The 27,164-nt window shown below is 49.4% G+C and overlaps 1 protein-coding gene and 1 long non-coding RNA gene across 4 annotated transcripts in view; one reads left to right on the top strand and one right to left on the bottom strand.

The window, feature by feature from the left end:
- Positions 1–10,936, bottom strand: part of MACROD1 (mono-ADP ribosylhydrolase 1) — a 146,251-nt gene extending 135,315 nt beyond the window's left edge. For all 3 annotated transcript variants that reach the window (XM_077115886.1, XM_077115884.1, XM_077115885.1), the window contains exons 1-2: positions 10,476–10,936; positions 66–167 (exon numbers count right to left, since the gene is read on the bottom strand). In XM_077115886.1, the coding sequence (XP_076972001.1) occupies positions 66–167; positions 10,476–10,773 (400 nt within the window). In that variant the 5' untranslated portion in view covers positions 10,774–10,936. The remainder of the gene's footprint in view (positions 1–65; positions 168–10,475) is intronic.
- A 138-nt stretch (positions 10,937–11,074) lies between these two features.
- LOC143645859 (uncharacterized) lies at positions 11,075–13,298 on the top strand. The gene is made up of 3 exons (XR_013157198.1): positions 11,075–11,334; positions 12,526–12,708; positions 13,186–13,298. It is a non-coding gene; the product is annotated as an uncharacterized LOC143645859 (long non-coding RNA).
- The last annotated feature ends 13,866 nt before the right edge of the window (positions 13,299–27,164 follow it).

Genomic DNA, 27,164 nt, shown 5'->3' with positions numbered 1-27,164 from the left:
CCAGGCGTCCAAATAGCCAGGTACGACCCCCTCCGTCCCACCCCCAGCCCCGGACCAGGACCTACCTTTTGCCATCTCTTTCCACGTCGGGACCTTCTTCAGCCTGATGAAATCCCGGCAGAAATAGTGTTCCTCCCGCTGCTTGTCACTTAGGCCCTTCAGAAAGGCTGCAGGGGCAAGGTGGGGAGGGCAGGAGGAGAATCAGTGTGGAAGGAAGGGGGGCGGCCAGGGGAGTCGGGAAGACCCACGCGCACGCCTCCAGGTGGGGGAGGGGCACGGGGGAGGGGCCAGGCACCCTCAGGCTTTAGAGCCCCAGTGGCCCCCAAAACAGCTCGGCCAGCCCTCTTTGTCCAGGAGGGGAAACTGAGGCCCAGGGAGGCAGAGGGACTCAGGCTACACAGAGCTGGGTTCTGATTTTGGCTCTGCCACTCTCCTGCCACAGCCCCGTTTTCTCCTTTATAGCAGGTGGATTAGGAGGCCCCTCGCAGGGCAGTTAAGAGCTTGCTCGTATGTGGGTGCTGATGCCAGGCAGGTGACACTCCATCGGTTACATCAGTTAATCACTGATCAGTTGCATCACACTGTCTTTACTAGATGGTGGCAGAACACAGGGATCCAGGACAACTGTCTTTTCCAAGTAGGACAGAAGCAGGCAAGTCTGGGGCCTGTTTCAACAGCCCCAGCACCGGCCGAGCGCTTCCCCCAGATGTGGCTGGAACTGTACCCATTTTACAGATGAGGAGACAGGGGCTCAGGGCAGGCAGGAGGTTAGGAGCAGGGGATCCAGGTCCTCCTTGGGCCCTGCTCCGACCCTGCCCTGTCCCCTGGGATGGCTCCAGGCAGAGAAATGCTGAGCCTCCACCCCCACTCCCACCCACCTCCACCGGGAGATTTCTTGCCTCCTGCCAGAGCTGCAGTCCAGGCTCACAGCTCACGGACTCCCCCTGCTGGTTTGCGGCTGTCTGAGCATCCCCACCCCGCCCTGCCCCCAACTACCAACGGGGCGGGGCGTGCCACCACTGACCAAAGGTCACCACCAAGGAATTCAGAAAGTATCCGAAATGAAATGCGTAGGAAGAGGAGGGCAATTAGAGGAGGGGGTGGGAGAAAAAGGGTTTGCCTTCTAGAAACTTCTATGGAAACAGCCAACCAGAGGGCTCCCAACATGTGCCCTTCTGCTACCCCACCCCCTGACAAGGCTGCTGAGACACGGCACAACCTAATCCATGGAAAGGCCCCAGTTCCTAAAAGACTAGTAATACCCCAAATCTGCTTCAGCTACCACTTCAGCCAGAGCCAGGCTTTCTGCCCGCTGCTCTCCACTCTCCTTCCACATTATTGAGCATCCACGAGGTTCAGAGGCTGCATTTGCAGCTGGGGGGGCTGCAGGTGTGAACCAGGCAGGTGTGGTCCTGGCCTCGGGAGCCTACAATCCTGCAGGGAAAAAAGGCTGACCCTGGCATCGATCACGTGTGTGAGTCATGTTCTGATACGTGCAAAAGGGACATGCAGGGAGTTGGGAGAGAAGGTAGCTGGGACCCTAAGCCCAGGGGGAAGGCGAGGAGTGGGAGAGGCCTCCCGGACAAGAGATGTTTAAGTGAGACTCAGAAGAGGAGGGGGAGGTGGCCAGTGCAGGGAACGGTGTCCCGCCAGCAGGAACAGCATGTGTGAAGCCCTGAGTGAATGAAATTCAGTGAGTGGGTGGGGGTGGGGGAAGCATGAGGGTGGGGAGAATGACCCCGAGAGGACGCGGCACCAACCGTGGAGCCTCCAAGGCCTGTTAAGAACGGGACTTCATCCCAGGGGCAAAACAATCAGATTTTAAATGGTCTGAGAACTTCCCACACTTTCCCTCCGTCACTGGTGCTCCTTGCCGCTAGTAGCCATTTCCGTGCACCCCCTTCTCAAGAGCCACCCTCCCCACAGGAGCAGACCAAGGGCACCCCCTCAAAGGCTCCTTCTTTGTGTGTGTGTTTGGGTGGGTGGGTGGGGCTGCTATTTAGAAGGAGCCTCTCTAAATCTCAATTGTCTTCTGTAAAATGAGGCTACGAAACCCACCTCCTGCATGCAGTAAGAAGAGGAGCAGGCTTAGTTCCGTACACAGCAAAGCGCTCCGCTGGCCACAGCTAGTACCTGGGATTCCCCTCCTGGCAATCCCAGATTGGATCCGGGATTGAATGGTTTGAATCACCAGTGGTTTGAATGCGGATCAGCCAATCAACTAATATTTATTAAGCACCCACCACATGCCAGGCCTAGGGGTGAGAGGTTAAAGCGAGATGAGGTCTCCGGACCTGACCGAGCAGGAGAGAGCTGGGAAAGCTTCCTGGAGGAGGTGACCGAAACTTTCTCTGGTCTGCCCCAGTAGCAGCAAACTTCTGGAGAAAAAGAGTCCTGCCACCAAGCAAAAGGCTCCCGCTAAATTCCTGGTCTCCCCCTGGGGACCCACCTGCCCAGCCACTCCAGCTGCCCCTCCCCTTCGGGGGCCCCCCCCCACTCCTCTTCCCTCCCTCGACCCCGCACTTCCTTCCTTCCCTGTCTATACCAGCTAGCTGTCTACACCTCCTCCTTTCCATGCATCTTGAGCCCCCGCCAGTCTGGTCACTGCCTCCACCTCTCCTCTACTGGGCTGCGGTCAAGGGCCAAGACAGTGGCCCTGCCCGCACCTCTGGGCCGGGATCTCTCTCTTTTAGGTCCCGCCACCCTCCTTAGGTTTCCACGTCGTGTCGGTTCCCTCGGATTGAAAAGCCTTCTTGGTGCTGATGACTCCCGAGGCTGCACCTCCAACCCCAACAAGTGGCCAGTTCCCACAGCCCACCGCCTCCACGTCCCTCAGACTTCACCCTGCAAAACGGAACTCTTGCCTCCTTCCCCAAAGACGTGCTTCGTTCACCTCCCCAGCCTTAGCCCTCCTCACTCTCAGGGAGTGAGCTCCCTCCCTCTCTCCTACTCCCCCATACCCCAGCATTTGCAGGTCCTTTTAGTCTTATCCCCACAATGCCCCAGAAAGCCCAAGCAGCCATCAGGGCTCCCCAGACCTTTCCAGAAGCTTCCAATTCACACTGACTTCCTGCACCCATCCTCGCCACCCACCATCGTCTGGTCTTGGCACAGCAGCCCAGAGACCTCCACAGGAATTTGAATCAGATGCCGTCTTCTGTTTAAAACCCAGATCAAACCCTGAGTCCTCACTGCAGCCCATGGATCTGGCCAGCCCCCACCTCTCGCTCCCCAACCTCTTCCAGTGAGACCCTCCCCAGGAGCTTCGCTCTCTCCCCAACTCCGCTCTTTGGCCACGCAGCTCACCTTCGATTCCTCAAAGGCCCCAGGGCACTTTCCTGCCTCAGGGCCTTTGCCCCCGCCACACCCCTCCTCCCTGGAATGCTACTTCCTCCGGGAAGGCCCCTTCTCACCGCTGTCCCCTCACCCAGAGTAGCCCCCTTCCCTAGCCTCATGCTCCCTGCAGAGACATGTGACAGTTCACCTTTGTTGGTTTATTTCTGACTTGACATTGCCCATCTCGCCTGTAAATTCCACGCAGGGATCTGGTTTTTGTGTTTGCAGTTGGACTTCCACCACCTGGCCCACGGCATGAGTGAGCAGCTGTGGGCTTCAGCGGGCTGGGGCAACGGATGAAGGAGCCGAGACCTGGAGGCTGGGGGTGAGTTTGCTAAGGACAGAGGGAATGGAGTGTGCAAAGGCCCTGTGATAGGAGAGAGCGCATTTGGGTGGAGAAATTGAGAGAAATCTGGAACAGCTGGACCAGAGGGCAAACAGCAAGGTGGCGTCAGCCTGCCCAGGTTTGTCTCCCCATGTGCAGAATGGACAGATGCCGTGAGGCCCAGTTCCAGCCCGCGGCTGGGGCTTCTACCCCTCTTTTGCCCTTGGTCCCATTGGGTCTGGCCTCCTGGCCTCCTGACATCAGGTTCATGGACAAATCCCTCCCTTTTGAGTCTCGGTCATCTTGTCCCTAAAACAGGGACAAGGCAGTCCATCCCCAGATCCCAGCCTCGCTGTGACAATCAAACGAGGAGGTGGCTGTGAAAACATTCTGTAAGCTGTAAGGTGCAAATGCACACATCAGATCAGCTCCTTCCTTCCTGTGAACCGGCCCTGCTAAGAAGCCCCGGAGAGAACAAAGCAAAACAAAACAAAATCTGGGGAGAGAAGGTTTTTCCTCAACTCGGAGACATGGTCGTGTGTGTGTGTGTGTGTGTGTGTGTGTGTGTGTGTGTGTGTGTGTGTGTGTGTGTGTGTGTGTGTGTAAAGGGCATTTTTAAGTCCCCAGGTGTCATTCTGCTCAGTCGTGAACAGAGGCTCCCTGCACGCCCAGGCCTTGGCAGTGACCCAGGCAGTGACTCCCACACGCTGAATCCCACTTGTCGTCTGACCCCGAGGGGGTGCCCAGAGACTCCTCGGGTCCCCTGGCAGCCACCTTTGCCAATGCCACCCCTGCCTCCCTTAATGGAAGAGAAAGCGAGGGCGAGAGCGGCAGAGGCACACACGCAAGTACGAGGAAACCTAGCAGGATCCAGCGGGGCTCTCCCCACCACTGTGCTCCCCAGTAATTGCAGTCTTCTTGGAGTGACCCCCGGTCTGCACGGCCCCTGCTTCCCCGCAAAGCCCAAAGATGCTACACTTCCCAGAGACAGCACAGGAGATTGCCAGAGCTCCCAGGTCCACCACCCGCCGACCGGGTGTCCACCGTGGGCCCCTCCGCCAGCCTTTCCCTTCCGGCCCCCCGGTCCCCCAGCACACACCCCACAGGGGACAGAGTGACAGGCACCTTCTCCTCATCCCCAGGACAGGGCCATGGGCTGCCTGGCCTCTGAAGGCTCCACCCGGCTCTAGTCCCCGATTGACGGGGGACGAAAAAATCAACTGGGGAGCAGGGCTGGGCAGAACCCTGAGAAGCCATGCTGTGGCCTCAGCTTCATCTGTCAACATTGGGGGGTTGGAGAGGGGGGACTCTTGCCCCCAGACCCTTCCTCATTCCCTGTGGAAGGGAGAGAAGCAGAAACCTTAAGCTGAGCACACATGCGTTGCATTTATAACATTTTCTACCTCCTTCTGCCAGAAGGACAGATGCAGACTTAAAGCACAAGTGACTTTTATTATTTTTTTTAATACATATAAAAGATGTAAAACATACGTTTTAATTTTCGTTCTTTTTTGGAGAGGCGAGGGTATTTTACAGCTCAGTGAGACAGGTGTTATAAAAAGATGTTCGCAGTCAATTTTGATGGGGAGGCCTGACCCCAGACAGAAGCTTCCAGAAGCTCCGGGGCACGAAAGCAGAGAGGGGAGGATGCAGCCTCTGCCAGAGCCATAAAATACAGTGGGCGAACGGCAATTCAATGATGTGTTTTAAGAAGTGTCTTTATGGCACTTAGCAAGATGGTGGTCAGGGAGGGGAGGGCAGGCTGGGGTGCAGAGAGGGGCGGACGCGCCTCTCGTGGAGAGAGTTGGGTGGGTAGGGCCGAGGAGGGCTGTTGAGACGGCCCCTCTCTTGGTCACCCCTCGACTGCAGCTAAAGCAATGGGGAACAGAGCAGGAGGCCTCTCGGAGTTCGTTCGACCTCCCCAGATGTTTCCCCAGGAGACAGGAGGGAGAGGCTTCCCCCTCCTGATGCCAGGGGTGCCTGGAAAATGTGGGGGTCCAGCCATCGGATCAGATAAATCATCTACTCGGGAAGAAATCCCACGGCGGTGTTGGAGCGAGTACTCACCTCTGCTCAGTACAATTTGAGGCCAGACCCACTGAGCCCTGTGTTAAGCTCGGGGGGAGGGGACCCCTGATTGAGGACCCGCAGGTTTGGGGTCAGGAAGACACGTTAACACAAGCCCAGCGTCGCCCATTGGCAGCATCGAGCAGTCGGGTGACAACCTACACAACCCAGCACAACCTACAGATCAGGCGCCATTGGTCCCATTTTACAGATGAGGAGACTGAGTCTTGGGGCATGGAAGCAGTGGCGCTGGGGCCTGCCTGTGCCAGATGACACCAATGCCTGTTCTCGTCTCAGGACATGCTCTGCCCGCCCCCCTCCCCCCCACACACACACTGTGTGGGGCGAAACGTGGATCCAGGGTCCCTTCTCCTGGAGGCCTGTCCCTCCAGCAGGGACACAAGACCCCAGACCCCACCTTGGTCCCATCACACCCAACTGCCTTTACAGCACAACTCTGTTTCCACTGTCTTTTGATGAAATGCTACTTGGCAGGATAACAAGGGACTCCAGAAAGGAGGGAATTAAGTCAGGGAAATAACCCCCAGCCAGTGAAATCAGATACTGCAGAAGTCTCCCCCAAAAAACTTCTAGCCAGGAAGATCCAGCCTGATGGTATTTGCTTACCTAGACAGAGAATGGGTCCAGGGACGTGGGGCAATCAGCTTAGAGTCAGAGAAAAGGAGCGCCCAGAGCAAGGCGGAATTAGAATTCGGCCCTCTGTCCGGGGGCAGTTCGGGGTTTGGGGCTGGGGCACCCGCACCCATACCCAGAGCAGGCAAACCCTGAGTGGAAACTGAAATACAGAGTGGTTGCCCAGGTAAGGGGAAGGATTTGGAAGCAGATCTGGCTTCCAGAATTATTCAGCCGGCCTCCTGGTTGAGAACACCATTGCCGAATAATCCCAAGACCACAATTTGGTTTCCCACAAGAAGATGTCCCGTCCAGCTACATCCAGCTAGTGTGACTTTCCACTGCTGCTCCATTTCCCCTCCCCGAGCCGTCACATCCGCCTCTGATCCATCCATCAGGCTCCTGTGAGTTTGGTTACTGTGGTTTAGAGCTATGTAGCCCAGGAAAGCACATTCTTGACTTAATCCATTCCTATGGGTGGGGACCCATGGTGAGTAGGAGCTTTTAATGAGGTAACTGCAGTGAAGGAATGCCCCAGCCCAATCAGGATGGGGTTCAATCCTATCACTGGAGTCCTTTACAAACAGAATGCAATTCAGATGGAGAGAGAGAAAGCCTTAGGAAGGAGGAAGGTGAAATTCAACAGAAGTTAGAGAGGCCAGGAGAGGCTGCTGCGTGCTCTGCCATTGGATGGAGAACCCTGGGGCCAAGGTTCCAGCAGCCAGCTCCAGCAGGCCAGTCTGCAGGAAGGAAGCACCACCTGATGAGTCTTTGCTGTGGATATCTCCTAACCTCAAAACCGTGAGCCAATGAATTTCCACCGTTCAAGCCAACCCATTGCACAGCATTTGCTTGTGTAGCCAACACAACTAAAATGGTTACTGTGGGCCAGTCTTTGAGAGATGCTTGTCTCAAGCAGAGACAAACATTGGGAGTTTGTCTAAGTATCCACCCAAAAGGAATGAGAGCCCACGTCCATTAAAGACATGCACAGAATGCTCCAGACAGTTCTATTCACCAAAGCCCCAAACTGGAAACCCAAATGCACACTGACAGGAGAAAGCGTGGACACGCGCTGGTACATTCGTACAATGGACTATCACAAAGCAATTAAAAAAAAAAAAAGAGCAGCTTACTGGTATACCCAATAATAAAGATGAATTTCACAGATATTACGTCGAGAAAACTAATAATTCAATAACAGGCCTGGAATGACAGACCCAACAGAGCATGCACTGCTGTGCTTCAATGATAAGAAGCTCGAAAAGAGACAAAATGGATAGTCAGAACAGTGATTACCTCTGGGGGCAGTGGGGTATTGATTGGAAAGAGGAGCTCAAAGGAACCTTCCGGGGTAACGGAAATGTTCTACAGAGTGATCAGGGGCGTGTGTTCACACGGTCAGACGCTTAAACGCACAAGTTATCGACTGGGCACTTGGGGTCTGCACACAAAATACACTTCACTGTATAACTCAGCTCAAGATGTCAATTTAATTAAAAAGGAAAAGGCGAGCCTACAAGGACTGAGGCTCAGACCCCAGCAAAATGCAGTCTGGCTGAGGCAGACCCCACCCCCACCCCAGGCTTCCCACGGTGTGATGCTTTCACAAAGGTGCGGGCAAATTCTTGGATGCGTCTCCCATCAAAAGATGGAGCCTAATTCCTCTCCCCTTTACCGTGGGCTCCAGGATGCACCACTAAGTCCTGGAATAAAGTGGAAGTGGCAGTCCGTAACTCTGAAGACTGGGTCATGAAAAAGGCTTCTGTTTTGCTCTCCTCACCCTCCCTCTCTTGGATCCAGCTGCCATGTCCTAAGGGAGCTCAAGCAGTCCCGGGGAGACACACCTGGGGTGAGGAGCTGAGACCCCCCCCACACCTGACAGCCTTCTCAAGGGAACGAGCCATCGTGGAAGCAAATTCTCCAGCCCTAACTGAGCCCCAGGTGCCCTAGTGAGAGGCCCTCAGCAGAACCACTCAGCTAAGCTACTCTGGGATTCCCGGCTCTTAGAAACCGTGAGAAGATAAATGTCTGCCGTTGCAAGTTTGGGAGTAATTTGTTAGGTGGCAATAGATAACCGAGACCCACCTGAGTTCTCTGTGCCTCTGTCCCACAAGCTGCCATCTGCCTTCTGCAGAGGAACTTCACATCTGGGCTGGCACTGGTGATAACGATTAGAATCACAGTTGGTTCCTGGGGTAAGGGACGTGGAGGTGGCAACAGCTGGAGCCTGCTGGCCAGCGGTCATTCAATAACGGGCCCGGAAGGTGCTTTCCCGCAGCCCTTCCCCAGCCAGCTCCTTCTTGTGAGGTCTCAATTCAAGGCCACCTTCCCCACGAGGTCTCCTCTGACCCCGCCAGCTCACGCCTCCACCTGCCATTACTTTGTATTGGTTTCTGCACGAGAACTGACTTGACCTGGCAACGTACCATTTACTTGATCACAATTTTCTTGAGTCTTCCTGTATTTCCTTGTGTCTCCCTTTAAGACTAGAAGCTCCACAAGGCCAGGGTCCTTGCCGTCCTGGGTCAGGGCCAAAGCCCCAGTATTAGAACAGGGCTGGCCATACAGAAGGCGCTCAATAAACCTTTGTTGAATGGATGAATGAACGGAAACCCCGGTTCCAAGCAGAGAAGGAGACATCGCATGACACCACGGTAGCCTGACAATGCCCAGCGGTCAATTGGTGAAGTCTGGCCACTTTCAGTTTCACCAGGGAATGGAGTGAAAGGAGGAAGGGGAGTTGGATTTCAGAAATAGTGGCCGATCCGAGAACAGGTGCCTGCCCTCCCCAGCTCTCTTTTCTACCACCCTGAGTTGCTATTCTCCAACCAGAGAGAGGGAAAGCAGGGCTCCCCGTAAGGGCAGTGACTCCCCTGGCAGGGGTCTCTGCCAGCACCCCACCTTCCACCCCGATCACTGTTCTGGAGCCAGGGCTGAGGGCATGACTGACCCTCCATTTGCTCGCAGTCAAGTCAAGTGCTTTCTTTAGCCCTTGCTCCGTCCCAGCACAGGTAAGGCAGTTCACGATGGGAATAAATCACCTGAGGAACTTTGAAGCCAGTTCAAAGATCCTCCTCCCCCCACCCCAGATACGCCTTCCTGGGCCCCCGAGGCCACTCCTACTCTGCCACACAGGCCCGGCCAATGAGTGGCCTTCCCTGCACTCCTGGCACAGGATCCAGCTGGGAAGGGACCCAACAAGAAGCCAGGGAGCAAGGACTGAAGGGCAGGGGCAGCTGGGTGGCCAGAGGGGCCCAGGGCCAGAGGGGATTATTTGGGACTCTGCTCCTCTCTTCCCTGCAGGGCCCAGGCCCAGTCCTGGGACTCACTCCCTGCCCCCCAGACTCAGGTCAAGTCCAGGAGAGGGAGGAGGCAGTTTTGATTCAGAAGACTCTGTGGGGTGGGTGTGGGGTTCGCAGGTTAGCACAGGTGCAAGAGCCCCCCCCAGTTTCTTCCTCCTCCTTTGCCCTGTGTCCCCCAAAGATGGGGGAGAGACTGCTCCCGAGTGGCCTGAAGCCTGCCAGCAGTGAAGGCAAGAGGGCGCCAGGCTGGGTGCCCCGGGGGTGGAGCGGAGACCACTGCAAAGGGACACCTGGCCCCAGCACCGTGGGGCTCCTACCCCAGGGCTGCCTCTCAGCCCCTTCCCTGCCACTCTGCCTACAATGCCTCACGATTGGACAAATCACACTCAGCAAAGCTTCACGAGTTCAGGACCTGAAATCTTCGGCTCTTTTACAAACTCCCTGCGTGACCTTGAGTCAGCCAGAGTGGACACTGGGTTCAGTTCCCCTCCTGCACAGTGCAGAATGCCAGCTCCCCTGGGTGAGCTCTAGGGGTGCCGGGGACCCATACCAGGCAGATTAGGGCCACTCTGGTCACACTGACCTCTGACTGAAGGCCTGGACTTGGCCAGGGGTGTACTGGTTTGCAGAGCTGGGCACACGAGGGGCGTGGCTGTGAAGGGGGGGGGGATCCCTGACCAGGCTGGATGGGTCCTCAACTTTCCCAGGTCTCCTGGGTGGCCCAGGCTGCCCCATGAGGCGCTATCCAGCCAGGGAAGGCCCAGGCAGGGTCACCTTTGCCCCTCACGCCCCCTCCTGCTCACACTTACATTTTGCCTCCTTCCAGTCGGTGGAGGTGCTGAGGTCCACCTTCGCCGCCATGGCCAGGGGGGCCCAGGTGCGCACCCCGGCTCTCTGCCCCACCGCCGCTGCCCCCCAAGACCCAACTCCCGCTGGGGTCCCCGCGCGGGGACCGCAGGCGCCCAGGGACGCCCGGAGGCTGCCCGCGCTGCTGGGGGCCCGCGTGACACCCGCCGACCTGGTCGGGCAGGGGCGCCGGGCACCCAACAGCTGCCACGCCGTGCGCAGCTGTGCCAGGCGGCCGGACACTCGGCTCTGCAGGGACATGAGCAGGCGGCGCGGGGCGGCTCCCCGCCCACTTGAACTCTATTTACGGTGCTCAGGAGAGTCTCTCCCTTATTTACTCGGGGACCCGGTGGCGCGTGCCAGCCCGCGGGGACCTGCTCGGAGCCAGCGGGCCGCGCGGCCAGAAAGCCCGGGCGGGCGCGCCGCTGGGCACCCTGGAACTTGTAGTCCGGGCCCGCCGGATGGGCGCCCCCACACTCGTATGCACACGTGCGCGCCCCGCCAGGGCCCGCCCTTCTCCATTCAGGCGCCGGAAGGGGTTGCTCCGCTGGGCCGCCGCCGCCTTCCCGGCCAGTGGCGTATCCCGTTCCTCCGGGCGGGCTGGGAGTCCCGGGGCTGTCCGCGCGGATCGGACTCTGGGGCTGTCCCTCCAGGGCCCCGACTTGTGTCCACGCCGTACCCCCATCCCGTTGGCCCATCCCCAGGAACCCGCGCGGGTCCCGGCGGGCGGGGGGCTGGGAGGTGACAAACGACACAAACTTGGTACCTCCGTTTCGGTGACCGGCCCCAGGCAGCCCCGAGGAGGCGCGGCTGGAACCGAAGGTAGAGCAGCTGGGGAGCCAAGGGTGCAAAGAGTAGAATTGGAAGGCAGAACACTCCCTTTCCTGGTGTGGTTTTCTCAGGGGGTGAAATTGAAGTGATTTTTGTTGTCGTTGTTGTTTTAAAATGCTTTTTTTTTAATTGTGAAAAATAATATATATACGAATAAAGCAATACATTTCGAAAGGACATTGTAACAAGTAGTTATAGAACAGATTTCAGGGTTTGGCATGGGTTACTGTTGCAGAATTTGAGGTTTTTCCTTCCAGCTGCTCCAAGGCACTGGACACTAAAAGAAGTGTCAATATAATGATTCAGCACTCATACTCATTTGTTAAATCCTATCTTCTCTGTTATAACTTCTCCTTTGATCCTTCTCCCAATCGTTAGGGGTATTTGGACTATGCCCTTTCTAAGCTTTTCATGTTAGAAAGGGGTGTCGATAATATGGGGTTGGAGGGCGGAACTAGTTGATGTTCTGGAGAGGCTGGCCCCTCTGGATTCCAGGATTTATCTGGCCTGGGACCTATCTGGAGGTTGTAGATTTCTGGAAAGTAATCGTAGTGACTGAAACTTTTGTAGACTCTCAGAAAGAGCCCTAGGTATTCTTTTAGGGTTAACAGGGATGATTTTGGTTGGGGTTTACCAAACTGTGGTAAAAATAGCAATGTATAACTGAAGTTTGCGTAAGAGTGACCTCCAGAGTAGCCTCTCGACTCTATTTGAACTCCGTCAGCCACTGATACCTTATTTTGTTACTTTTATTTCCCCCCTTTTGGTCAGGAAAGCCTTGTCCATCCCAAGGTGTCAGGCTCATCCCTGGGAGTCATGTCCCCCATTGCCTGGGAGACCCTCACCCCTGGATATCATAATCACATAGCAGGGAGGGCAATGATTTTCCTTGTAGAGTTTGGCTTAGAGAGAGAGAGAGAGAGAGAGAGAGGCCACATCTGAGCCACAAGAAGTTTTCTGGAAGTAACTCTTAGGCATAACTATAGATTGGCTTAGCTTCTCTGCTACAGAAATAAGTTTCATAAGAGGGAGCCTCAAGATCATATTGTCATTGTTTTAAAATGGTTTCCCTAATTTTAAACAAAGTCTGGGCATGGAATTTTTTATATAATTATTTTTAAATTTATCTATGCTATTAATATTATCAGATAACTATAACAAAGTATTTTTTTTTTAATACAGGGGGAACGAGCCCAGCTCTGGCAAGGTGCCAGCCTCAGTGGTGGCTTTGGAACCTGGAACACAGTGGCACCTTGAGGTTTTCTGTTTTTTTTTTTTGCATGGACAGGCACCGGGAACCGAACCCGGGTCTCCGGCATGGCAGTCAAGAACACTGCCACTGAGCCACCGTTGCACCGCCCCACTGTGAGTTTTAAATTGTAAATGAAATAGGGTTCAGGTCAGGCTGCTGGCAAACCAAGGGGCTGCTCCAGGCCCTCTGGTGACAAGGGTGGCAATAACGACCCCACAGGGCTGTGATGTCAGGGTCACGGTCTGATGGTGGATGGCGGGGGACATCAGTCACCCGCCATGGTCCCCACCATGCCGGGACCATCAGCCAGGCCTGCACCCTGTCCCCCCAAAGGGCAGCAGGCAAGATGCAGAAGTCAGACCTGAGTTTTGGCTCCCTGGGCTGGCCTGTCTTGGCCACACCCTTGGCTCACCATTCGCCTCTTCTCCAGTCCCACAGCAGGGTACAAAGGGCCTTGCCAGCTGCACCTGAGCTGGGCTCTGATCTAAACGCTGCATGTCCATTCACTCACTGCATGCTTCTGTCACTGAGAAATCGGGGGTTAAGGCATGATTTTGATTGCTGAATCCTTATATAGCTATTCCTTTTAGCTTGCTGGTGTGTTGGAGTGAGGCAACAGAGGGAAGTTCCTGAAATCTCTGCATTGTAACCCAGCTCCCTTGATCTCTGACAATGATTGTACAGCCCTTATCTTCTGCTCCTGGGATTGTAAAAACCTCGTGACTAACCTTCATTTGTACCCAGTTGTCCAGTTTTTTAACTTTAGAGTCTTGTAATCGCTAAAGACAGCCCCTGATGTATATTAATGAAGGGTCTTGGGTCAGCCCAGTGCTAACCCACCCCAAGTCTAAAGTTATCTTGATAACCACGGCTGGATCTCACCAAAGTGGGCCCACCTGACGTGCGCAGTAGCTTAGACTTTCACCTACCAGTTACCTAGACCTCATTCCATCATTTTCATGCAAACATTCTGTGACTAAGCATGGAATCAATCTGTGCATGCTCAATAATCATATCACCCCTAATTCCATCATCTGGGGGCCACTGAGCTCATTATCCTAAACCCTGCCCATCTTTTCTCTAGTAAAAGAATCCAAACTACTGCAGTTATGGAGACTGCACACCTAGTATTTAACTTTCTCTTTGAAACCCCGATGTCTCGGGAATTGGTTATTGAGTGCGTCCTGCAAAAGAACCCACAGCGTTTGTCCAGTAACACTCCCAAGAGCCCAGTAAAGGGCCCTACCCCATTGAGGGGTCCTACCCCATCAGGAGGGTCTTATCCCATCAGGAGGGTCCTACCTCATCAGGAGGGTCCTACCCCATCGGGAGGGGCCTTACACCATCATGGTGCAGGTAAGCAGACTGAACTGGCCAGACGCCACACAGCTTGTGAGGGTCAGAGCCCAGCCTTGCATCCATGTCTGTTGGGCTCCCACCTGTGGCCTGGAAGGCAGCTATGCAGAGGTCACTGATTCAGAACACGAAGCCCATGGGTGACCCCTGTGTACATGTCCTATTACTGCTGTAACAAAGGGTCACAAACTTAGTAGCTTAAACCGCATACATCTATTATCTTAAAACTCTGTAGGGTAGGAGTCCGGCACGGGTGTCACAGGGCTGAAGTCAAGGTGGCTGCCTTCCTCTCTGCAGGCTCCAGGGGAGAATCCGTTTCCTTCCCTTTTCCAGGTTGCAGAGACCCACCTTCCTTGGCTCGTACACCCCCTTCCTCCTTTTTCAAAGTCAACAATGTTCTGTCTCACTGGCTCCTCTTCCCTAGTGTGGCGTTTCCCTCTGACCCTCTTCTTTGCCCCCCTCTTCCGCTTTTCAGAACCCTTGTGATTACCTCGTGCACACCTGGATAACTCATACTCCTCTCCCTACTTTAATCCTTATTTGCCACAGAACATAGCACAGTCGTACGCTCCAGGGATTAGGGTGTGAACGTCTCCGGGGCATTGTCATTCTGCCTTGCACATCTTAAGGCCTGGGAGGAAGATGCAGAGAGCAGCAAAGGGCCTCAACTCAGAGAAAGTCTTGGCGTCTAGCCTGGAGGACCTTTCCCTCAGAGCCTGAAGCACCCTGGGGGTCCTGGGTATTTCCTCTGGCCAGGAGGAAATCAGGAGGGGCCTTACCCCATCAGGAGGACCCTACCCCATCAGGAGGGCCCTACCCCATCAGGAGGGTCCTACCCCATCAGGAGGGCCTTACCCCATCAGGAGGGCCCTACCCCATCAGGAGGGTCCTACCCCATCAGGAGGGGCCTTACCTCATCAGGAGGGCCCTACCCCATCAGGAGGGTCCTACCCCATCAGGAGGGGCCTTACCTCATCAGGAGGGGCCTTACCCCATCAGGAGGGACCTTACCCCATCAGGAGGGCCCTACCCCATCAGGAGGGGTCCTAGCCCATCAGGAGGGTCCCAGCCCTTCTGTTTCTTTGGCTGGAACTCAGCTCGGTTCTCTCAAGGCTGCTGGGATAGAGAAAGTCCCAGCTGGGACCCCTCTGTGGTCTGCTCCAATGCAGGAGGTCCTGGATAGGGAAGCACGATTTGGGGGCTCCCCCAGAATCTGAACTGCACCTTTTGGAGAAGGTAGGATTTTTCCAGGTATGGAAGGTGGCGGAGTGTGGACCTTCCAGGCAGGGCATGGAAACCTGTGGCATGCTGAATTTTGTAGTGAGGCTGGAGTTTACATTGTTGTCATTTGAGGTTTTTTAATGTGGAGAGAGGCTTTCATGCAGAGAAAAGCTACCTACTGCTGCTTGGGTTTAAATGAATACCGTATTTCTTAAGGATACATTTTTTTTTAATGCTAGTTTTTCTTATGCATCTGCGTGCAACTTGCAAATCTTGTTTTCTGTGTATACATCGAGTATTTTTTTTTTTGTCTAAAAATAAGCACAATTGCTTTCCCTTATTTTTGATTAATAGTTAATTAACCCATGAGTTCCACAGATTCAATTCTTCAAAAAATGAATACCAATTACAAACTTAGGTAATTAAAGTCCCCTAGTACATTTAAACTACATTTTACAGAGCTGAAACAGCTGATCCTCTCAAATTTCCTATGAAAGAGACATATACCCATTTTTTTTTCTAATCATATTAACAACGGCTTGTGCACTAGTAGATCAATTTGCTAAATGTGGTAGATTGATTTTCTTAAATATTCAAATAATACTGTTCATTGAGCTTAGCTCCTCCGATCCTCTGACACAATCTCGGTTATCTTTGCTGTGTAATCACCCCCCTGAAAACAAGTTGGCTTAAAAATCGCAGATTCTGAATTAATTTGGGTTGTGTTGAGCTCCACGGTTTTCCGTCTCCTGGTCTCGCCTCGGTCCCTCCACAGCTGCAGTCACCTGACACCCGGAGCTGAGATGCACCAGCTTGGCTTGTGCACGTGGCTGGTGGTGGGTGTGGCTGTCAGCCGGGACCCCTTGGGTCTTCTCCACAATTGAGCATTTCCAGGGTAGGATGTTCTCATGCTCCTGCTCCAGGAAACGTGACCGCCGAGGCTGCGGGGCTTCTGGAGGTACGGCTTGGAAGTCACACTCCATGACTTGCACGGCCATCTCAAGTCCATGCATGTCACGAGGACAGCCCAGATTCAAAGGGGGTGGGGGAAATAGCCTCCACCCCGCGCTGGGAGGAGCAGTGCAAAGGGATGGGAGGAATTATTGCAGCTGTCTTTGCAGGCTGTCTACCGCTTACGCTTTTCTAGTTAAAACTTCAAGTCACTTCCCGGTGCCTGCCCGTGCAAAAAAACAAAACAAAAAAAACAAAACCAAATGAAAAACCCCAAGTCACAAGATGCGATTGTCCTAAAAGGTTCAAAACCATAAATAAGCACTCAGAAGCATAATGATGACAAAACTGATTCTAAATTCGTAGGCGGGCCCTGTGTTTGATTTTCTGGCTTCCACTCCTTTCAGGGTTGCAAAGACACCCAAAGGAGTGGCTTCACCAGCTCAGCAGAGAGAGATTTGGGATCCCAGAACAGTCCTGGTTTCCCGCTATTGGTCTGAGATTTAAGACTAGAGCAGAACCCAGGAGAATTCTACCTTGTCTTCAGGGACCTCAAATCCCACCTCTCTCGCTGGGGATTTATTTATTTTTTTAATTAGCACAATTGTGGCTTTACAGAAAAATCATGCATAAAAATACAGAGTTCCCATGTTACACCCTATTATTATATTAGCACCTAGCATAGGGCAGTTCATCTGTTACAACTGAAAAAAGAACATTTTTATAATTGTATTATTATCTATATGTCATGGTTTACATTAGGGTTCGCTCTATGGTATGGTCCTGTGGTTATTATTATTTGGTTATTATATATTATATATTATACATATATATTATAATCTGGTTATTATATATAATCGAAGGGTGTCATTTTAAAGTCCAATGCATCACTGTCTCCTGAGTGCCATTCAAGCTTCACCTCTACCCCTTTGGTATCCTGCCATCTTTCTATTTTTTGTTGCATCATTCAGATTCGGGGAGATGCACATTTGCCCCTCTCCTTCCCGGGACCCCCTAAGGTCTGGTTTTAATGCTGTCTTCATATTTAATTTTATTACCTACCTATGTTCATTTTTATTATCTGTTTCATTGCCTGATACTGTCATCGTTATATTGAGAGGTGTGTGAGGGAAGGGTGGATTATAAAGTATTAAATGTCCAGAGCATGTAGCTATAAACCTGGATGGCAGAACTCTCCATCTGATTCCTTGCAAAAAACTCTTAGGTATCTGGAGAGGGCCAGGCAGTTTCTGGAAGTCCTAATCTCGTGCTGCCTTCCTTGTGGGTAGGGGTCGGGTGGTCCCTGGAACCGGCTGGGGAAGGCATTCCAGAGAGGACCTGGGAACGAGGTGGATGCTCAGGGGACATTTAGTTTGAAGTGCACGACATATTTATTATTATTATTATTATTATTTTTTTTTTTGCATGGGCAGGCACCGGGAATCGAACCCGGGTCTCCAGCATGGCAGGCGAGAACTCTGCCTGCTGGGCCACGTGGCCCACCTCACAACATATTTAAAAGTAAGGTATATTGTGACAATTTTATTTTGTTTTATACTTTCATTTTATGACGCACTTTGTCAAGTTAAAAACTTACCCAGCTGTTTTTAAAATGGCAATTTCCAAGTTATTGGTGCATCAATTCTTTTTTTTTTTAAGCATAACAGCATACAAACACAAACATTCTTAACATATGAGCATTCCATTCTTGGTATATAATCAATGACTCACAATATCATCACATAGTTGTATATTCATCACCATGATCATTTCTTAGAATATGTGCATCACTCCAGAAAAAAAAATAAAAAGAAAAAACTCATACATACCATAACCCCTACCCCTCCCTTTCGTTGACCACTAGCATTTCCACCTACTCAATATATTTTAGTCTTTGTTTCTCTTATTTTTTCTATACCCTTACCACTCCCTTTCTTTGATCACTAGTATTTCAATCTACTAAATTTATTTTAACATTTGTTCCCCCTATTATTTATTTATTTATTATTTTTTTTGCATTTGTATATACATGTGTTTATTTCATGTGTAAATCAATTAAAAATAAATAAATGTATAAATATATGTGCATAAATGAGCACATGTATAAGTATTTTGAAACCAAAGTGTGTGAAGAATTTGTGTAACAGGAATATTTACCTCTATAAGATGAAGAATATATGCAAGATCTCTTCCATTGATGTTACAGAGGGATTTGAAATATTCAGCCTCCAAGTGTAACTGAAGATAGCTGGACCACCCAAGTCATGCCTGGAACTTTCTTACAAGGGTCCTCCTGGGAATAGCTGGGAAGGCTTTTCCTGGCATTATGTTTCACAACTCAGTGATATCATCTGCATGACCTCGATTTCAATGCCAAGTCTGTCCATTCTTAGATGGCCCATTTGGGTAACTTGCTTATCCCATCTGTCTCTCCATTTCCTCTTCAGAAAGTGGATTGATTGTAATGGTGCCCAGCTCAGAGAATTCATAAGAAAAGTAATATTTGAGGTGTGTGTGTTTTTCAGTGGTAGAATGCTCTCTATCATGTGGGAGGTTCAGGTTCAAATCCTAGCCAATGCATCCCCCCCAGAAAAAAAGCAAAAAAAAAATTAATGTTGTAAAATGCTTAGAACAGGTCATGACATTTCACTTAAATGTTAGTTTGTTACTAGGATCATTAATTCTTTTTATTTTTATTTTTATTTTTTTATTAATTAAATAAAAAAGAAATTAACACAACATTTAGAAATCATTTCATTCTACATATGCAATCAGTAATTCTTAATATCATCACATAGATGTATGATCATCATTTCTTAGTACATTTGCATCGATTTAGGAAAAGAACTAGCAAAACAACAGAAAAAGATATAGAATGTTAATATAGAGAAAAAAAATAATAATAAAAAAAATATATATATAAAAAAAGGAAAAAGAAAAAAACAAAAGACACAAACAAACAAACAAACAAAAACTATAGCTCAGATGCAGCTTCATTCAGTGTTTTAACATAATTGCATTACAATTAGGTAGTATTGTGCTGTCCATTTTTGAGTTTTTGTATCTAGTCCTGTTGCACAGTCTGTATCCCTTCAGCTCCAATTACCCATTATCTTACACTGTTTCTAACTCCTGCTGGTCTCTGTTGCCAATGACATATTCCAAGTTTATTCTCGAATGTCGGTTCACATCAGTGGGACCATACAGTATTTGTCCTTTAGTTTTTGGCTAGACTCACTCAGCATAATGTTCTCTAGGTTCATCCATGTTATTACATGCTTCATAAGTTTATTCTGTCTTAAAGCTGCATAATATTCCATCGTATGTATATACCACAGTTTGTTTAGCCACTCGTCTGTTGATGGACATTTTGGCTGTTTCCATCTCTTTGCAATTGTAAATAACGCTGCTATAAACATTGGTGTGCAAATGTCCGTTTGTGTCTTTGCCCTTAAGTCCTTTGAGTAGATACCTAGCAATGGTATTGCTGGGTCGTATGGCAATTCTATATTCAGTTTTTTGAGAAACCGCCAAACTGCCTTCCACAGTGGTTGAACCATTTGACATTCCCACCAACAGTGGATAAGTGTGCCTCTTTCTCCACATCCTCTCCAGCACTTGTCATTTTCTGTTTTGTTGATAATGGCCATTCTGGTGAGTGTGAGATGATATCTCATTGTGGTTTTGATTTGCATTTCTCTAATGGCCAGGGACATTGAGCATCTCTTCATGTGCCTTTTGGCCATTTGTATTTCCTCTTCTGAGAGGTGTCTGTTCAAGTCTTTTTCCCATTTTGTAATTGGGTTGACTGTCTTTTTGTTGTTGAGTTGAACGATCTCTTTATAAATTCTGGATACTAGACCTTTATCTGATATGTCGTTTCCAAATATTGTCTCCCATTGTGTAGGCTGTCTTTCTACTTTCTTGATGAAGTTCTCTGATGCACAAAAGTGTTTAATTTTGTGGAGCTCCCATTTATTTATTTCTTTCTTCAGTGCTCTTGCTTTAGGTTTAAGGTCCTATTTATTTATTTTTAATCCATCTGTTGATAAGGTAGATAAAAGGCGCATCAGACACAAGGTTTTCACAATCACACAGTCACATTGTGAAAGCTATATCATTATACAATCATCTTCAAGAAACATGGCTATTGGAACACAGCTCTACATTTTCAGGCACTTCCGTCCAGCCTCTACAATACACCTTAAACTTAAAAAAGGGATATCTATATAATGCATAAGAATAACCTCCAGGACAACCTCTTGACTCTGTTTGAAATCTCTCAGCCATTGACACTTTGTTTTGTCTCATTTCTCTCTTCCCCCTTTTGGTCGAGGTTTTCTCAATCCCTTGATGCTGAGTCTCAGCTCATTCTAGGATTTCTGTCCCACGTTGCTAAGGAGGTTTACGCCCCGCCCCTGGGAGTCATGTCCCATGTAGACAGGGGGAGGGTGGTGAGTTTGCTTGAGTGTTGCCTGAGAGAGAGAAGCCACATCTGAGCAACAAAAGAGGTTCTTTGGGGGTGGCTCTTGGGCCTAATTTTAAGTAGGCTCAGTCTATCCTTTGCAGGGTTGAGTTTCATATGATCAAACCCGGAGATTGAGGGCTCAGCCTATTGCTTTAGTTATCCGCTGCTTGTGAGGATATCAGGAATTCCCCTTTCTTGCCATTCCCCCAAGGGAACTTTGCAAATAGTTCTTTATTCACTGTTCAAATCACTCTGGGATTTATGGAGCATCACTCTGGGCAAACCTACAAAATCTCATGCTCTATTCAAGGTTCCATGTACTTGTGATGTTCAATTAACCTGTCCATATAAGTTATATTATGAAATGTACTGGTCAAAATATAAATTTTGTACCAAATAAACATTTTTTGCTTTAGTCTCATGCAGAAGTTGAAGTTTTAAAATATGAATGACCATCTATTTTCAACACCCTGCAATATTGACATTCCTTTGTTCTTCCTCCTGCAAAAACATTTTTTAATTTGTATATTTAATCTCTATCATTGTACACTCTAGGCATTCCTAGATTATATCATCTCAGTCTTTATAGTTTTAACTTTCCTTCTGGTTTCATATGTGCCCCCAGCCCTCCTCCCTCTATCATTCTCACATTCAGCTTCATTCAGTGTTTTAGAATAATTGTATTACAGTTAGGTAATATTGTACTGTCCATTACTGAATTTTTACAATCAGTCCTGTTGCACAATCTGTATCCCTTCAGCTCCAATCACCCAATATCTACCCCATTTCTATCTCCTGATGACCTCTGCTCTTAACTGAAATTCTCCAAGTTCATTCATTAATGTTAGTTCATATCCGTGAGACCATACAGTATTTGTCCTTTTGTTTCTGGCTCATCTCACTCAGCATAATGTATTGTGACATTTTTAAAAAAATTTTTTTATTAATTAAAAAAATTACAAGAATGAAACACAAACATTCTTAATATATGCTCATTCCGTTCTACATATATAATCAGTAATTCACGATATCATCACATAGTTGCATATTCATCATCATGATGTGACAATTTTTAAGAACATAAAAATGAAAAGCAAAAGGCCCCCCTCCCCATTCTGAATCCACAGCTGTACATCCTTCTCGAACTTTTCCGCTCATATGCCATCGTATACGACGCTAAAGGCACACTATTTATTTATCTTTGTTTTTTGCAAAAAAACAGAATCAGCCGCACGCAACTTCTCCATAGCTAACTTTGTTCATTCCACGATATGCCGGGGCCCTGTTTCTACATCAGTAGCTAACTGGAGGGTCGTTATTAGAGGGTCACCAAAGTTCCCTCCTCTCCTGGAGGCACCTCCACGTTTTCCAGGGGCCCCCGTGGCTGCAGGGCTAGATGGCTTCCATTCCTTCAGCCGGCACCACTGGGCTGTGGTATTTTAAGTAGATATTGGTAAGTGTGTGTTCCAGGCGGACAGCATATGAGAGGGGGCCTGTTTACACACACACATGCACACACACAGACACACACAGATACACATGAACACGCGTGCGCACACACACACACTTGGTATTTCTCAATAAATAGATGCTAAAAGGGAGACAGTGGGGTTGGGACATTTGAATCTGAAGGAATCCGCCCTCTGGCCCGAAGAAATATAAGCAGAATAGGGAGTAAGAAATCCAGGAGGGAAGAGGGCTGGAAGGTGGCCCCGTGGGAAGCTGGGGCCCCTCGGGGGGCATCCAGGGTGATCGGTGTCATTTGGCCTTTAACAAACCCTCCCTAAGCACTACCTGCACCCCAGACCCTGCACTGGGGTCCGTGCCCCGTGGGAGGCAGTATCTGGTGTGGGAAACCCGCAGTGAACAAATCCACAGACACAAGTCACGTCGTCAGAGGGTGCTAACACCCCTGCGGAGAACACAACCGGCTTTGGGGTGGGGTCCGGGCAGGGGTGGGGGCTATTTTGGTTTGAGTGGCCAGGAAAGGACTCTCGGATGGAGTCAGGCCAGGACTGGCCGGCCGGAAGGAGTCCTCTGGTGCAGCACCGCTGAGGAAAGAACATTCCAGAAAAGGGCCCTGCGGGCGAATGAGTTCCAAGGGCAGAAAGAGGTGAAGAGGCTGGAGCACGGGCAGGCGGAGAGAAAGGGGGTGTCTTGGTGTTTCGGGGTTGCCAGAACAGAAACGTACCCTCCCCCAGTGCTGGAGGCTAGACCTGTGAAAATCAGGTGCTGGCAGGACACGCTGTCTTTCTGGGGCTCCCGGCAACCTCAGGGGTTCCTTGACTTGTAGCTGCTTCACTCCAGTCTCTGCTTCTTTCTTCGCCTTCCTTTGCATGTCTTAGTGCCTCTTCTTCTTCTTATAAGGACAGCTGTCCTTGGATTTCGGGCTCACCCTAACCCTGAATAACCCCATCTTAGCAGATGACAACCGCAGAGTCCCTATTTCTAATTGAGATACCTTCTGAAGTTGAGGGGGACAGAGAAACCCCAGAGAAGGAGGCAGGGCCGTCATGCCTCTTAGGAAATATCCTTAATTCTAAAGTACAGCGGGGCATCCCTGGAGTGGGGTATCCCTGGAGGCTTCTAGGTGAGGGAATGGATGACCTGATTTTTAAAAGCTGCCTGTGGCCGCTGCTGGGGTGTGGGCTATGAGGGAGAGATGGGCAGCCAGGAGCAGCCGAGAAGGAGAAAACACAGAGAAGGAGAAAAGCCCTTGGAGGTCGCTGATCTGGTTATTTTTTGCTGTGTATAACAAACTATCTCGTGTGAACAGCTAAAAGCAACGGCCATTTAATTATATCTCTTTTTTTTGCAGGGGCAGGCATCAGGAATCGAACCCGGGTCTCCAGCATGGCAGGTGAGAACTCTGCCACTGAGCCACTGTGGCCCACCCTCCATGTGGCTTTGATTAGGGTGCCTCAGTGGTTATTTAGCTGAAGGCAGGGCTGGGGTGGTCCAAGATGCTGTCCCTCACACACCTGGAGCCTGGTACGAGGCAGGGGGTGGTACATGGGGCATGGAGGGGCCTATAGCCAGCCACAGAGTTCAGCCATTAGAGGTGTGGGTGGAGACAGCAAGAAGGTCATTGGATGGCATGCAAACTCACCGCCCTCCATCTACGTGGGACATGACTCCCAGGGGTGTGGACCTTCCTGGCAATGTGGGACAGAAATCCTAGAATGAGCTGAGACTCAGCATCAAGGGATTGAGAAAAACCCTAGAATGAGTTGAGATTCAGCATCGGGGGATTGAGAAAACCTTCTCGACCAAAAGGGGGAAGAGTGAAATGAGACAAAATAAAATGTCAATGGCTGAGAGATTCCAAACAGACTCGAGAGGTTATCCTAGAGGTTATTCTTACGCGTTATATAGATACCACCTTTTTAGTTTAAGGTATATTAGAGAAGCTCGAGGGAACTGCCTGAAAATGTGGAGCTGTGTTCCAGTAGCCATGTTTCTTGAAGATGATTGTATAATGGCATAGTTTTCACAATGCGACTGTGTCATTGTGAAAACTTTGTGTCTGATGCTCCTTTTACCTATGATACGGACAGACGAGTAAAACATATGGATTACAAATAAATAAATAATAGAGGGAACAAGTGTTAAAATAAATTGAGTAAATTGAAATACTAGTGAACAATGAAAGGGAGTGGTAAGGGGTATAAAGAAAATAGGGGGAACAAAGGTTAAAATCTATTGAGTAGATGGAAATACTAGTGGTCAGTGATGGGGGGGTAAGGGTATGGTATGTGTGAGCTTTTTCTTTTTTCTTTTTATTTCTTTTTCTGGAGAGATGCAAATGTTCTAAAAAATGATCATGGTGATGAATACACAACTATGTGATGATATTGTGAGCCACTGATTGTATATCATACATGGAATGTTTGTGTGTTAAGAATGCTCATGTTTGTATGCTGTTTTGGTTTGATAATACAAAATAAGTTTTAAAAAAAATGCTAAGGAGAAAAAGAAGCAAATAAATAATTATAGTGTAATGTAGTATGCTAAGTTTCACAGTCGAGCCAAATAAAGGCAATGGAAAAATGGAGGAAGGTGTTATTAATTCTGCCTGGTAAAGCCTTCACTGAGAAGCTGATATTTTAGGTGGGCTTAAAAGATGAGCAGACCTTTCCATATTGAGTCAACGTGAACACAGGCAGAGAGATGTGATGTCAGAGACATTAGAAATAATCCGTGGATGTTGTATTTTAAGCTGTTAACCAGGCTTGTCTGGGTGGTAAGCATATGGATGATTTTTCTTTTTTGTGCTTCTTTGTATTTTCAAGATTTATTTCAATGAATGTGTATATTGTCTTTAATAAAAAATATAATTGAACATTAAAAAAAAAAAGAAGAAGGTCATTGGATAGATGAGTCTGGAATTTGGGTGTGCCATCTGAGCCAAAGATAGAAATGTGGGAGTCATCCGAGAGGGTATTTATAGCTACAAGACTGATTAAATCACGCAGGAAGGGAGCGTGGACAGCGAGATCCAGGACTGGGCTGTGACGAATAATTATTAGACGACAATGGCCATCTTTTTAGTCCTTGGAGCACCTGGCACAGCGTCTGGGGATATAGTTCACTGAATTGGAGAGAACCCTGTGGCACCTTTTGCCATCCAACCCCACCCCACCCCCTGTGTCCCCCTAGAATCAAGGGTGAGGCTCTGCCTTAGCAGGATAGCCAGAAGTTACAATCACTCAGTTCTTAGATGGGAAGTTAAAATATTCTTTAAGAGTGGGTCCCAAAGTAGAACTTCGCTCTAACTTGGTGAAGGGAACTCAGGATTGTCTTCGATTCCCACCCCAACAGGTCAAAATGCCTTCATCGCCCTCTCCACATGTTGAGCTCCTGCCATTATAATTTGGTCTGACATTGGGAGAATTTTCAAATGTGGAGCTGGCCTGCAGAGAACTACTATTCGTGTGACCGATTTGCTCTCATTTGCTGCAGGATCTGCAGCCTCAGCGATGGTTTGGAAGAGGCCCTCACCATTTCTCTCCCCACCCTTTGCGACAGCGGCACCAAAAATAGCAGCATGAATCACTCTGGGGCTGTCATGCAGTGCCCGGGCAGGTGGCTCCTGTGGTGGAACTTCTGTTCCAGGGACCCGGGACGAGGGAGTGGGACGCTGGCCAGCCCGTGTCGCGGCTTCCCTTGGGCTTGTCAGGAGGGCTCTGAGTTTGCCGAGAGGTTTGATGGAAATTTTAATGAGTGCTAACATTTCTACGAGTTCAGAAGTGGCTTTACCGTGAGGCTGGAGCAGCCTACGTTTCCAGGTCCCCCATCTGTCCCCCTTTTAAAGCCCCATACCTCATTTTTTCATTTGTCTTTTTCTTTGCTCAAAGAGAGCTCTCAAATTTTTCAAGGCCTGAGTCCGCCTATATGGCTTAAATTTTTTAGTCCTCATAGCAATCCGGGAAAAGTCATTGATATTTCATCACCCCCATCCTTTAGTGGAGGAAGTGATAGCATAGAAAAAGCCTTCTTTGGTGTTCCAGTTGGTAAGCTGCTGGAATGCAATATACCAGAAGTGGAACGGCTTTTAAAAAGGGGGGGATTTATTAAGTTGCAAGTTTACAGTTCTAAGGCTGTGAAAATGTCCAAATTAGGGCAAGACTATAGAAACGTCCAATCTAAGGCATCCAGGGAAAGATACCTTGGTTCAAGAAGGCCGATGATGTTCAGGATTTTTCTCTCTCAGCTGGAAAGGCACATGGCAAGATCTGCTAGCTTTCTCTTCAGTGACTTCCCCAGGGCTCTGTCCATTTGGTTGGCTCTGTCGGTTCTGGTGGCTCTGGTGGCTCTAGTGGCTCTCAAGTTTTTTTCAAAAAGGTTCCCTCTTAAAGGGCTACAATAAGCAACCCCACCTTGAATGGAAACGATCAAAAAGCTCCCACCCAGCAGTGTTGAATGTGGATTAAAGGACACGGCTTTTCTGGGGTTCACAATAGATTCAAACTGGCACATTTGGATTCCTTGAAAATTCCAGCCTTGCTCCAGCTGGAATTTTCTGCAACTTCGGTTGCTTTCTGGAAACTTGTCTGTCCCATCACTGCAGCTCTAAGGACCTTCACCCATCACCCCACCTCTGGGAGTTCCTTCCCTCCCTGCCTCCGCACACAGCTACTCTCTAAGCCTTCCCTTCCCATCTTCCTTGTAGCACTCACCTGTCTCTAGATGTATCTTCTTTTGTGCATTGATTTTCATTTAACAGATGCATAGCATATTTACCCTGCTAAGTAATTGCTACTCTGTAGCCAGGCACTGTTCTAAGTGCTTTACAAATATCAACTCATTTAATCCTCACAAACTCCATAGCTCCGTGGCTTGGTGGCAGAATTCTTGGGTGGTGCGATGGTGGCTATTCTAGTTTGCTCACTGCCGGAATGCAATATACCAGAAACAGAAAGGCTTTTTTTTTTAATTTATTAATTAAAAAAATAAAGAAACAAAATAAAACAACATACATAATCAGTAATTCACAATAGCATCACTTAGATGCATATTCATCATTTCTTAGAATATTTGCATTAATTCAGAAATAGAAATAAAAAGACAACA

This window comes from Tamandua tetradactyla, chromosome 9, assembly GCF_023851605.1.
Source record: "Tamandua tetradactyla isolate mTamTet1 chromosome 9, mTamTet1.pri, whole genome shotgun sequence".
NCBI classification, from domain to species: Eukaryota; Metazoa; Chordata; class Mammalia; order Pilosa; family Myrmecophagidae; genus Tamandua; species Tamandua tetradactyla.
The sequence above is the reverse complement of the archived record's forward strand: the minus strand, read 5'-3'. Positions and strand labels throughout refer to the sequence as shown.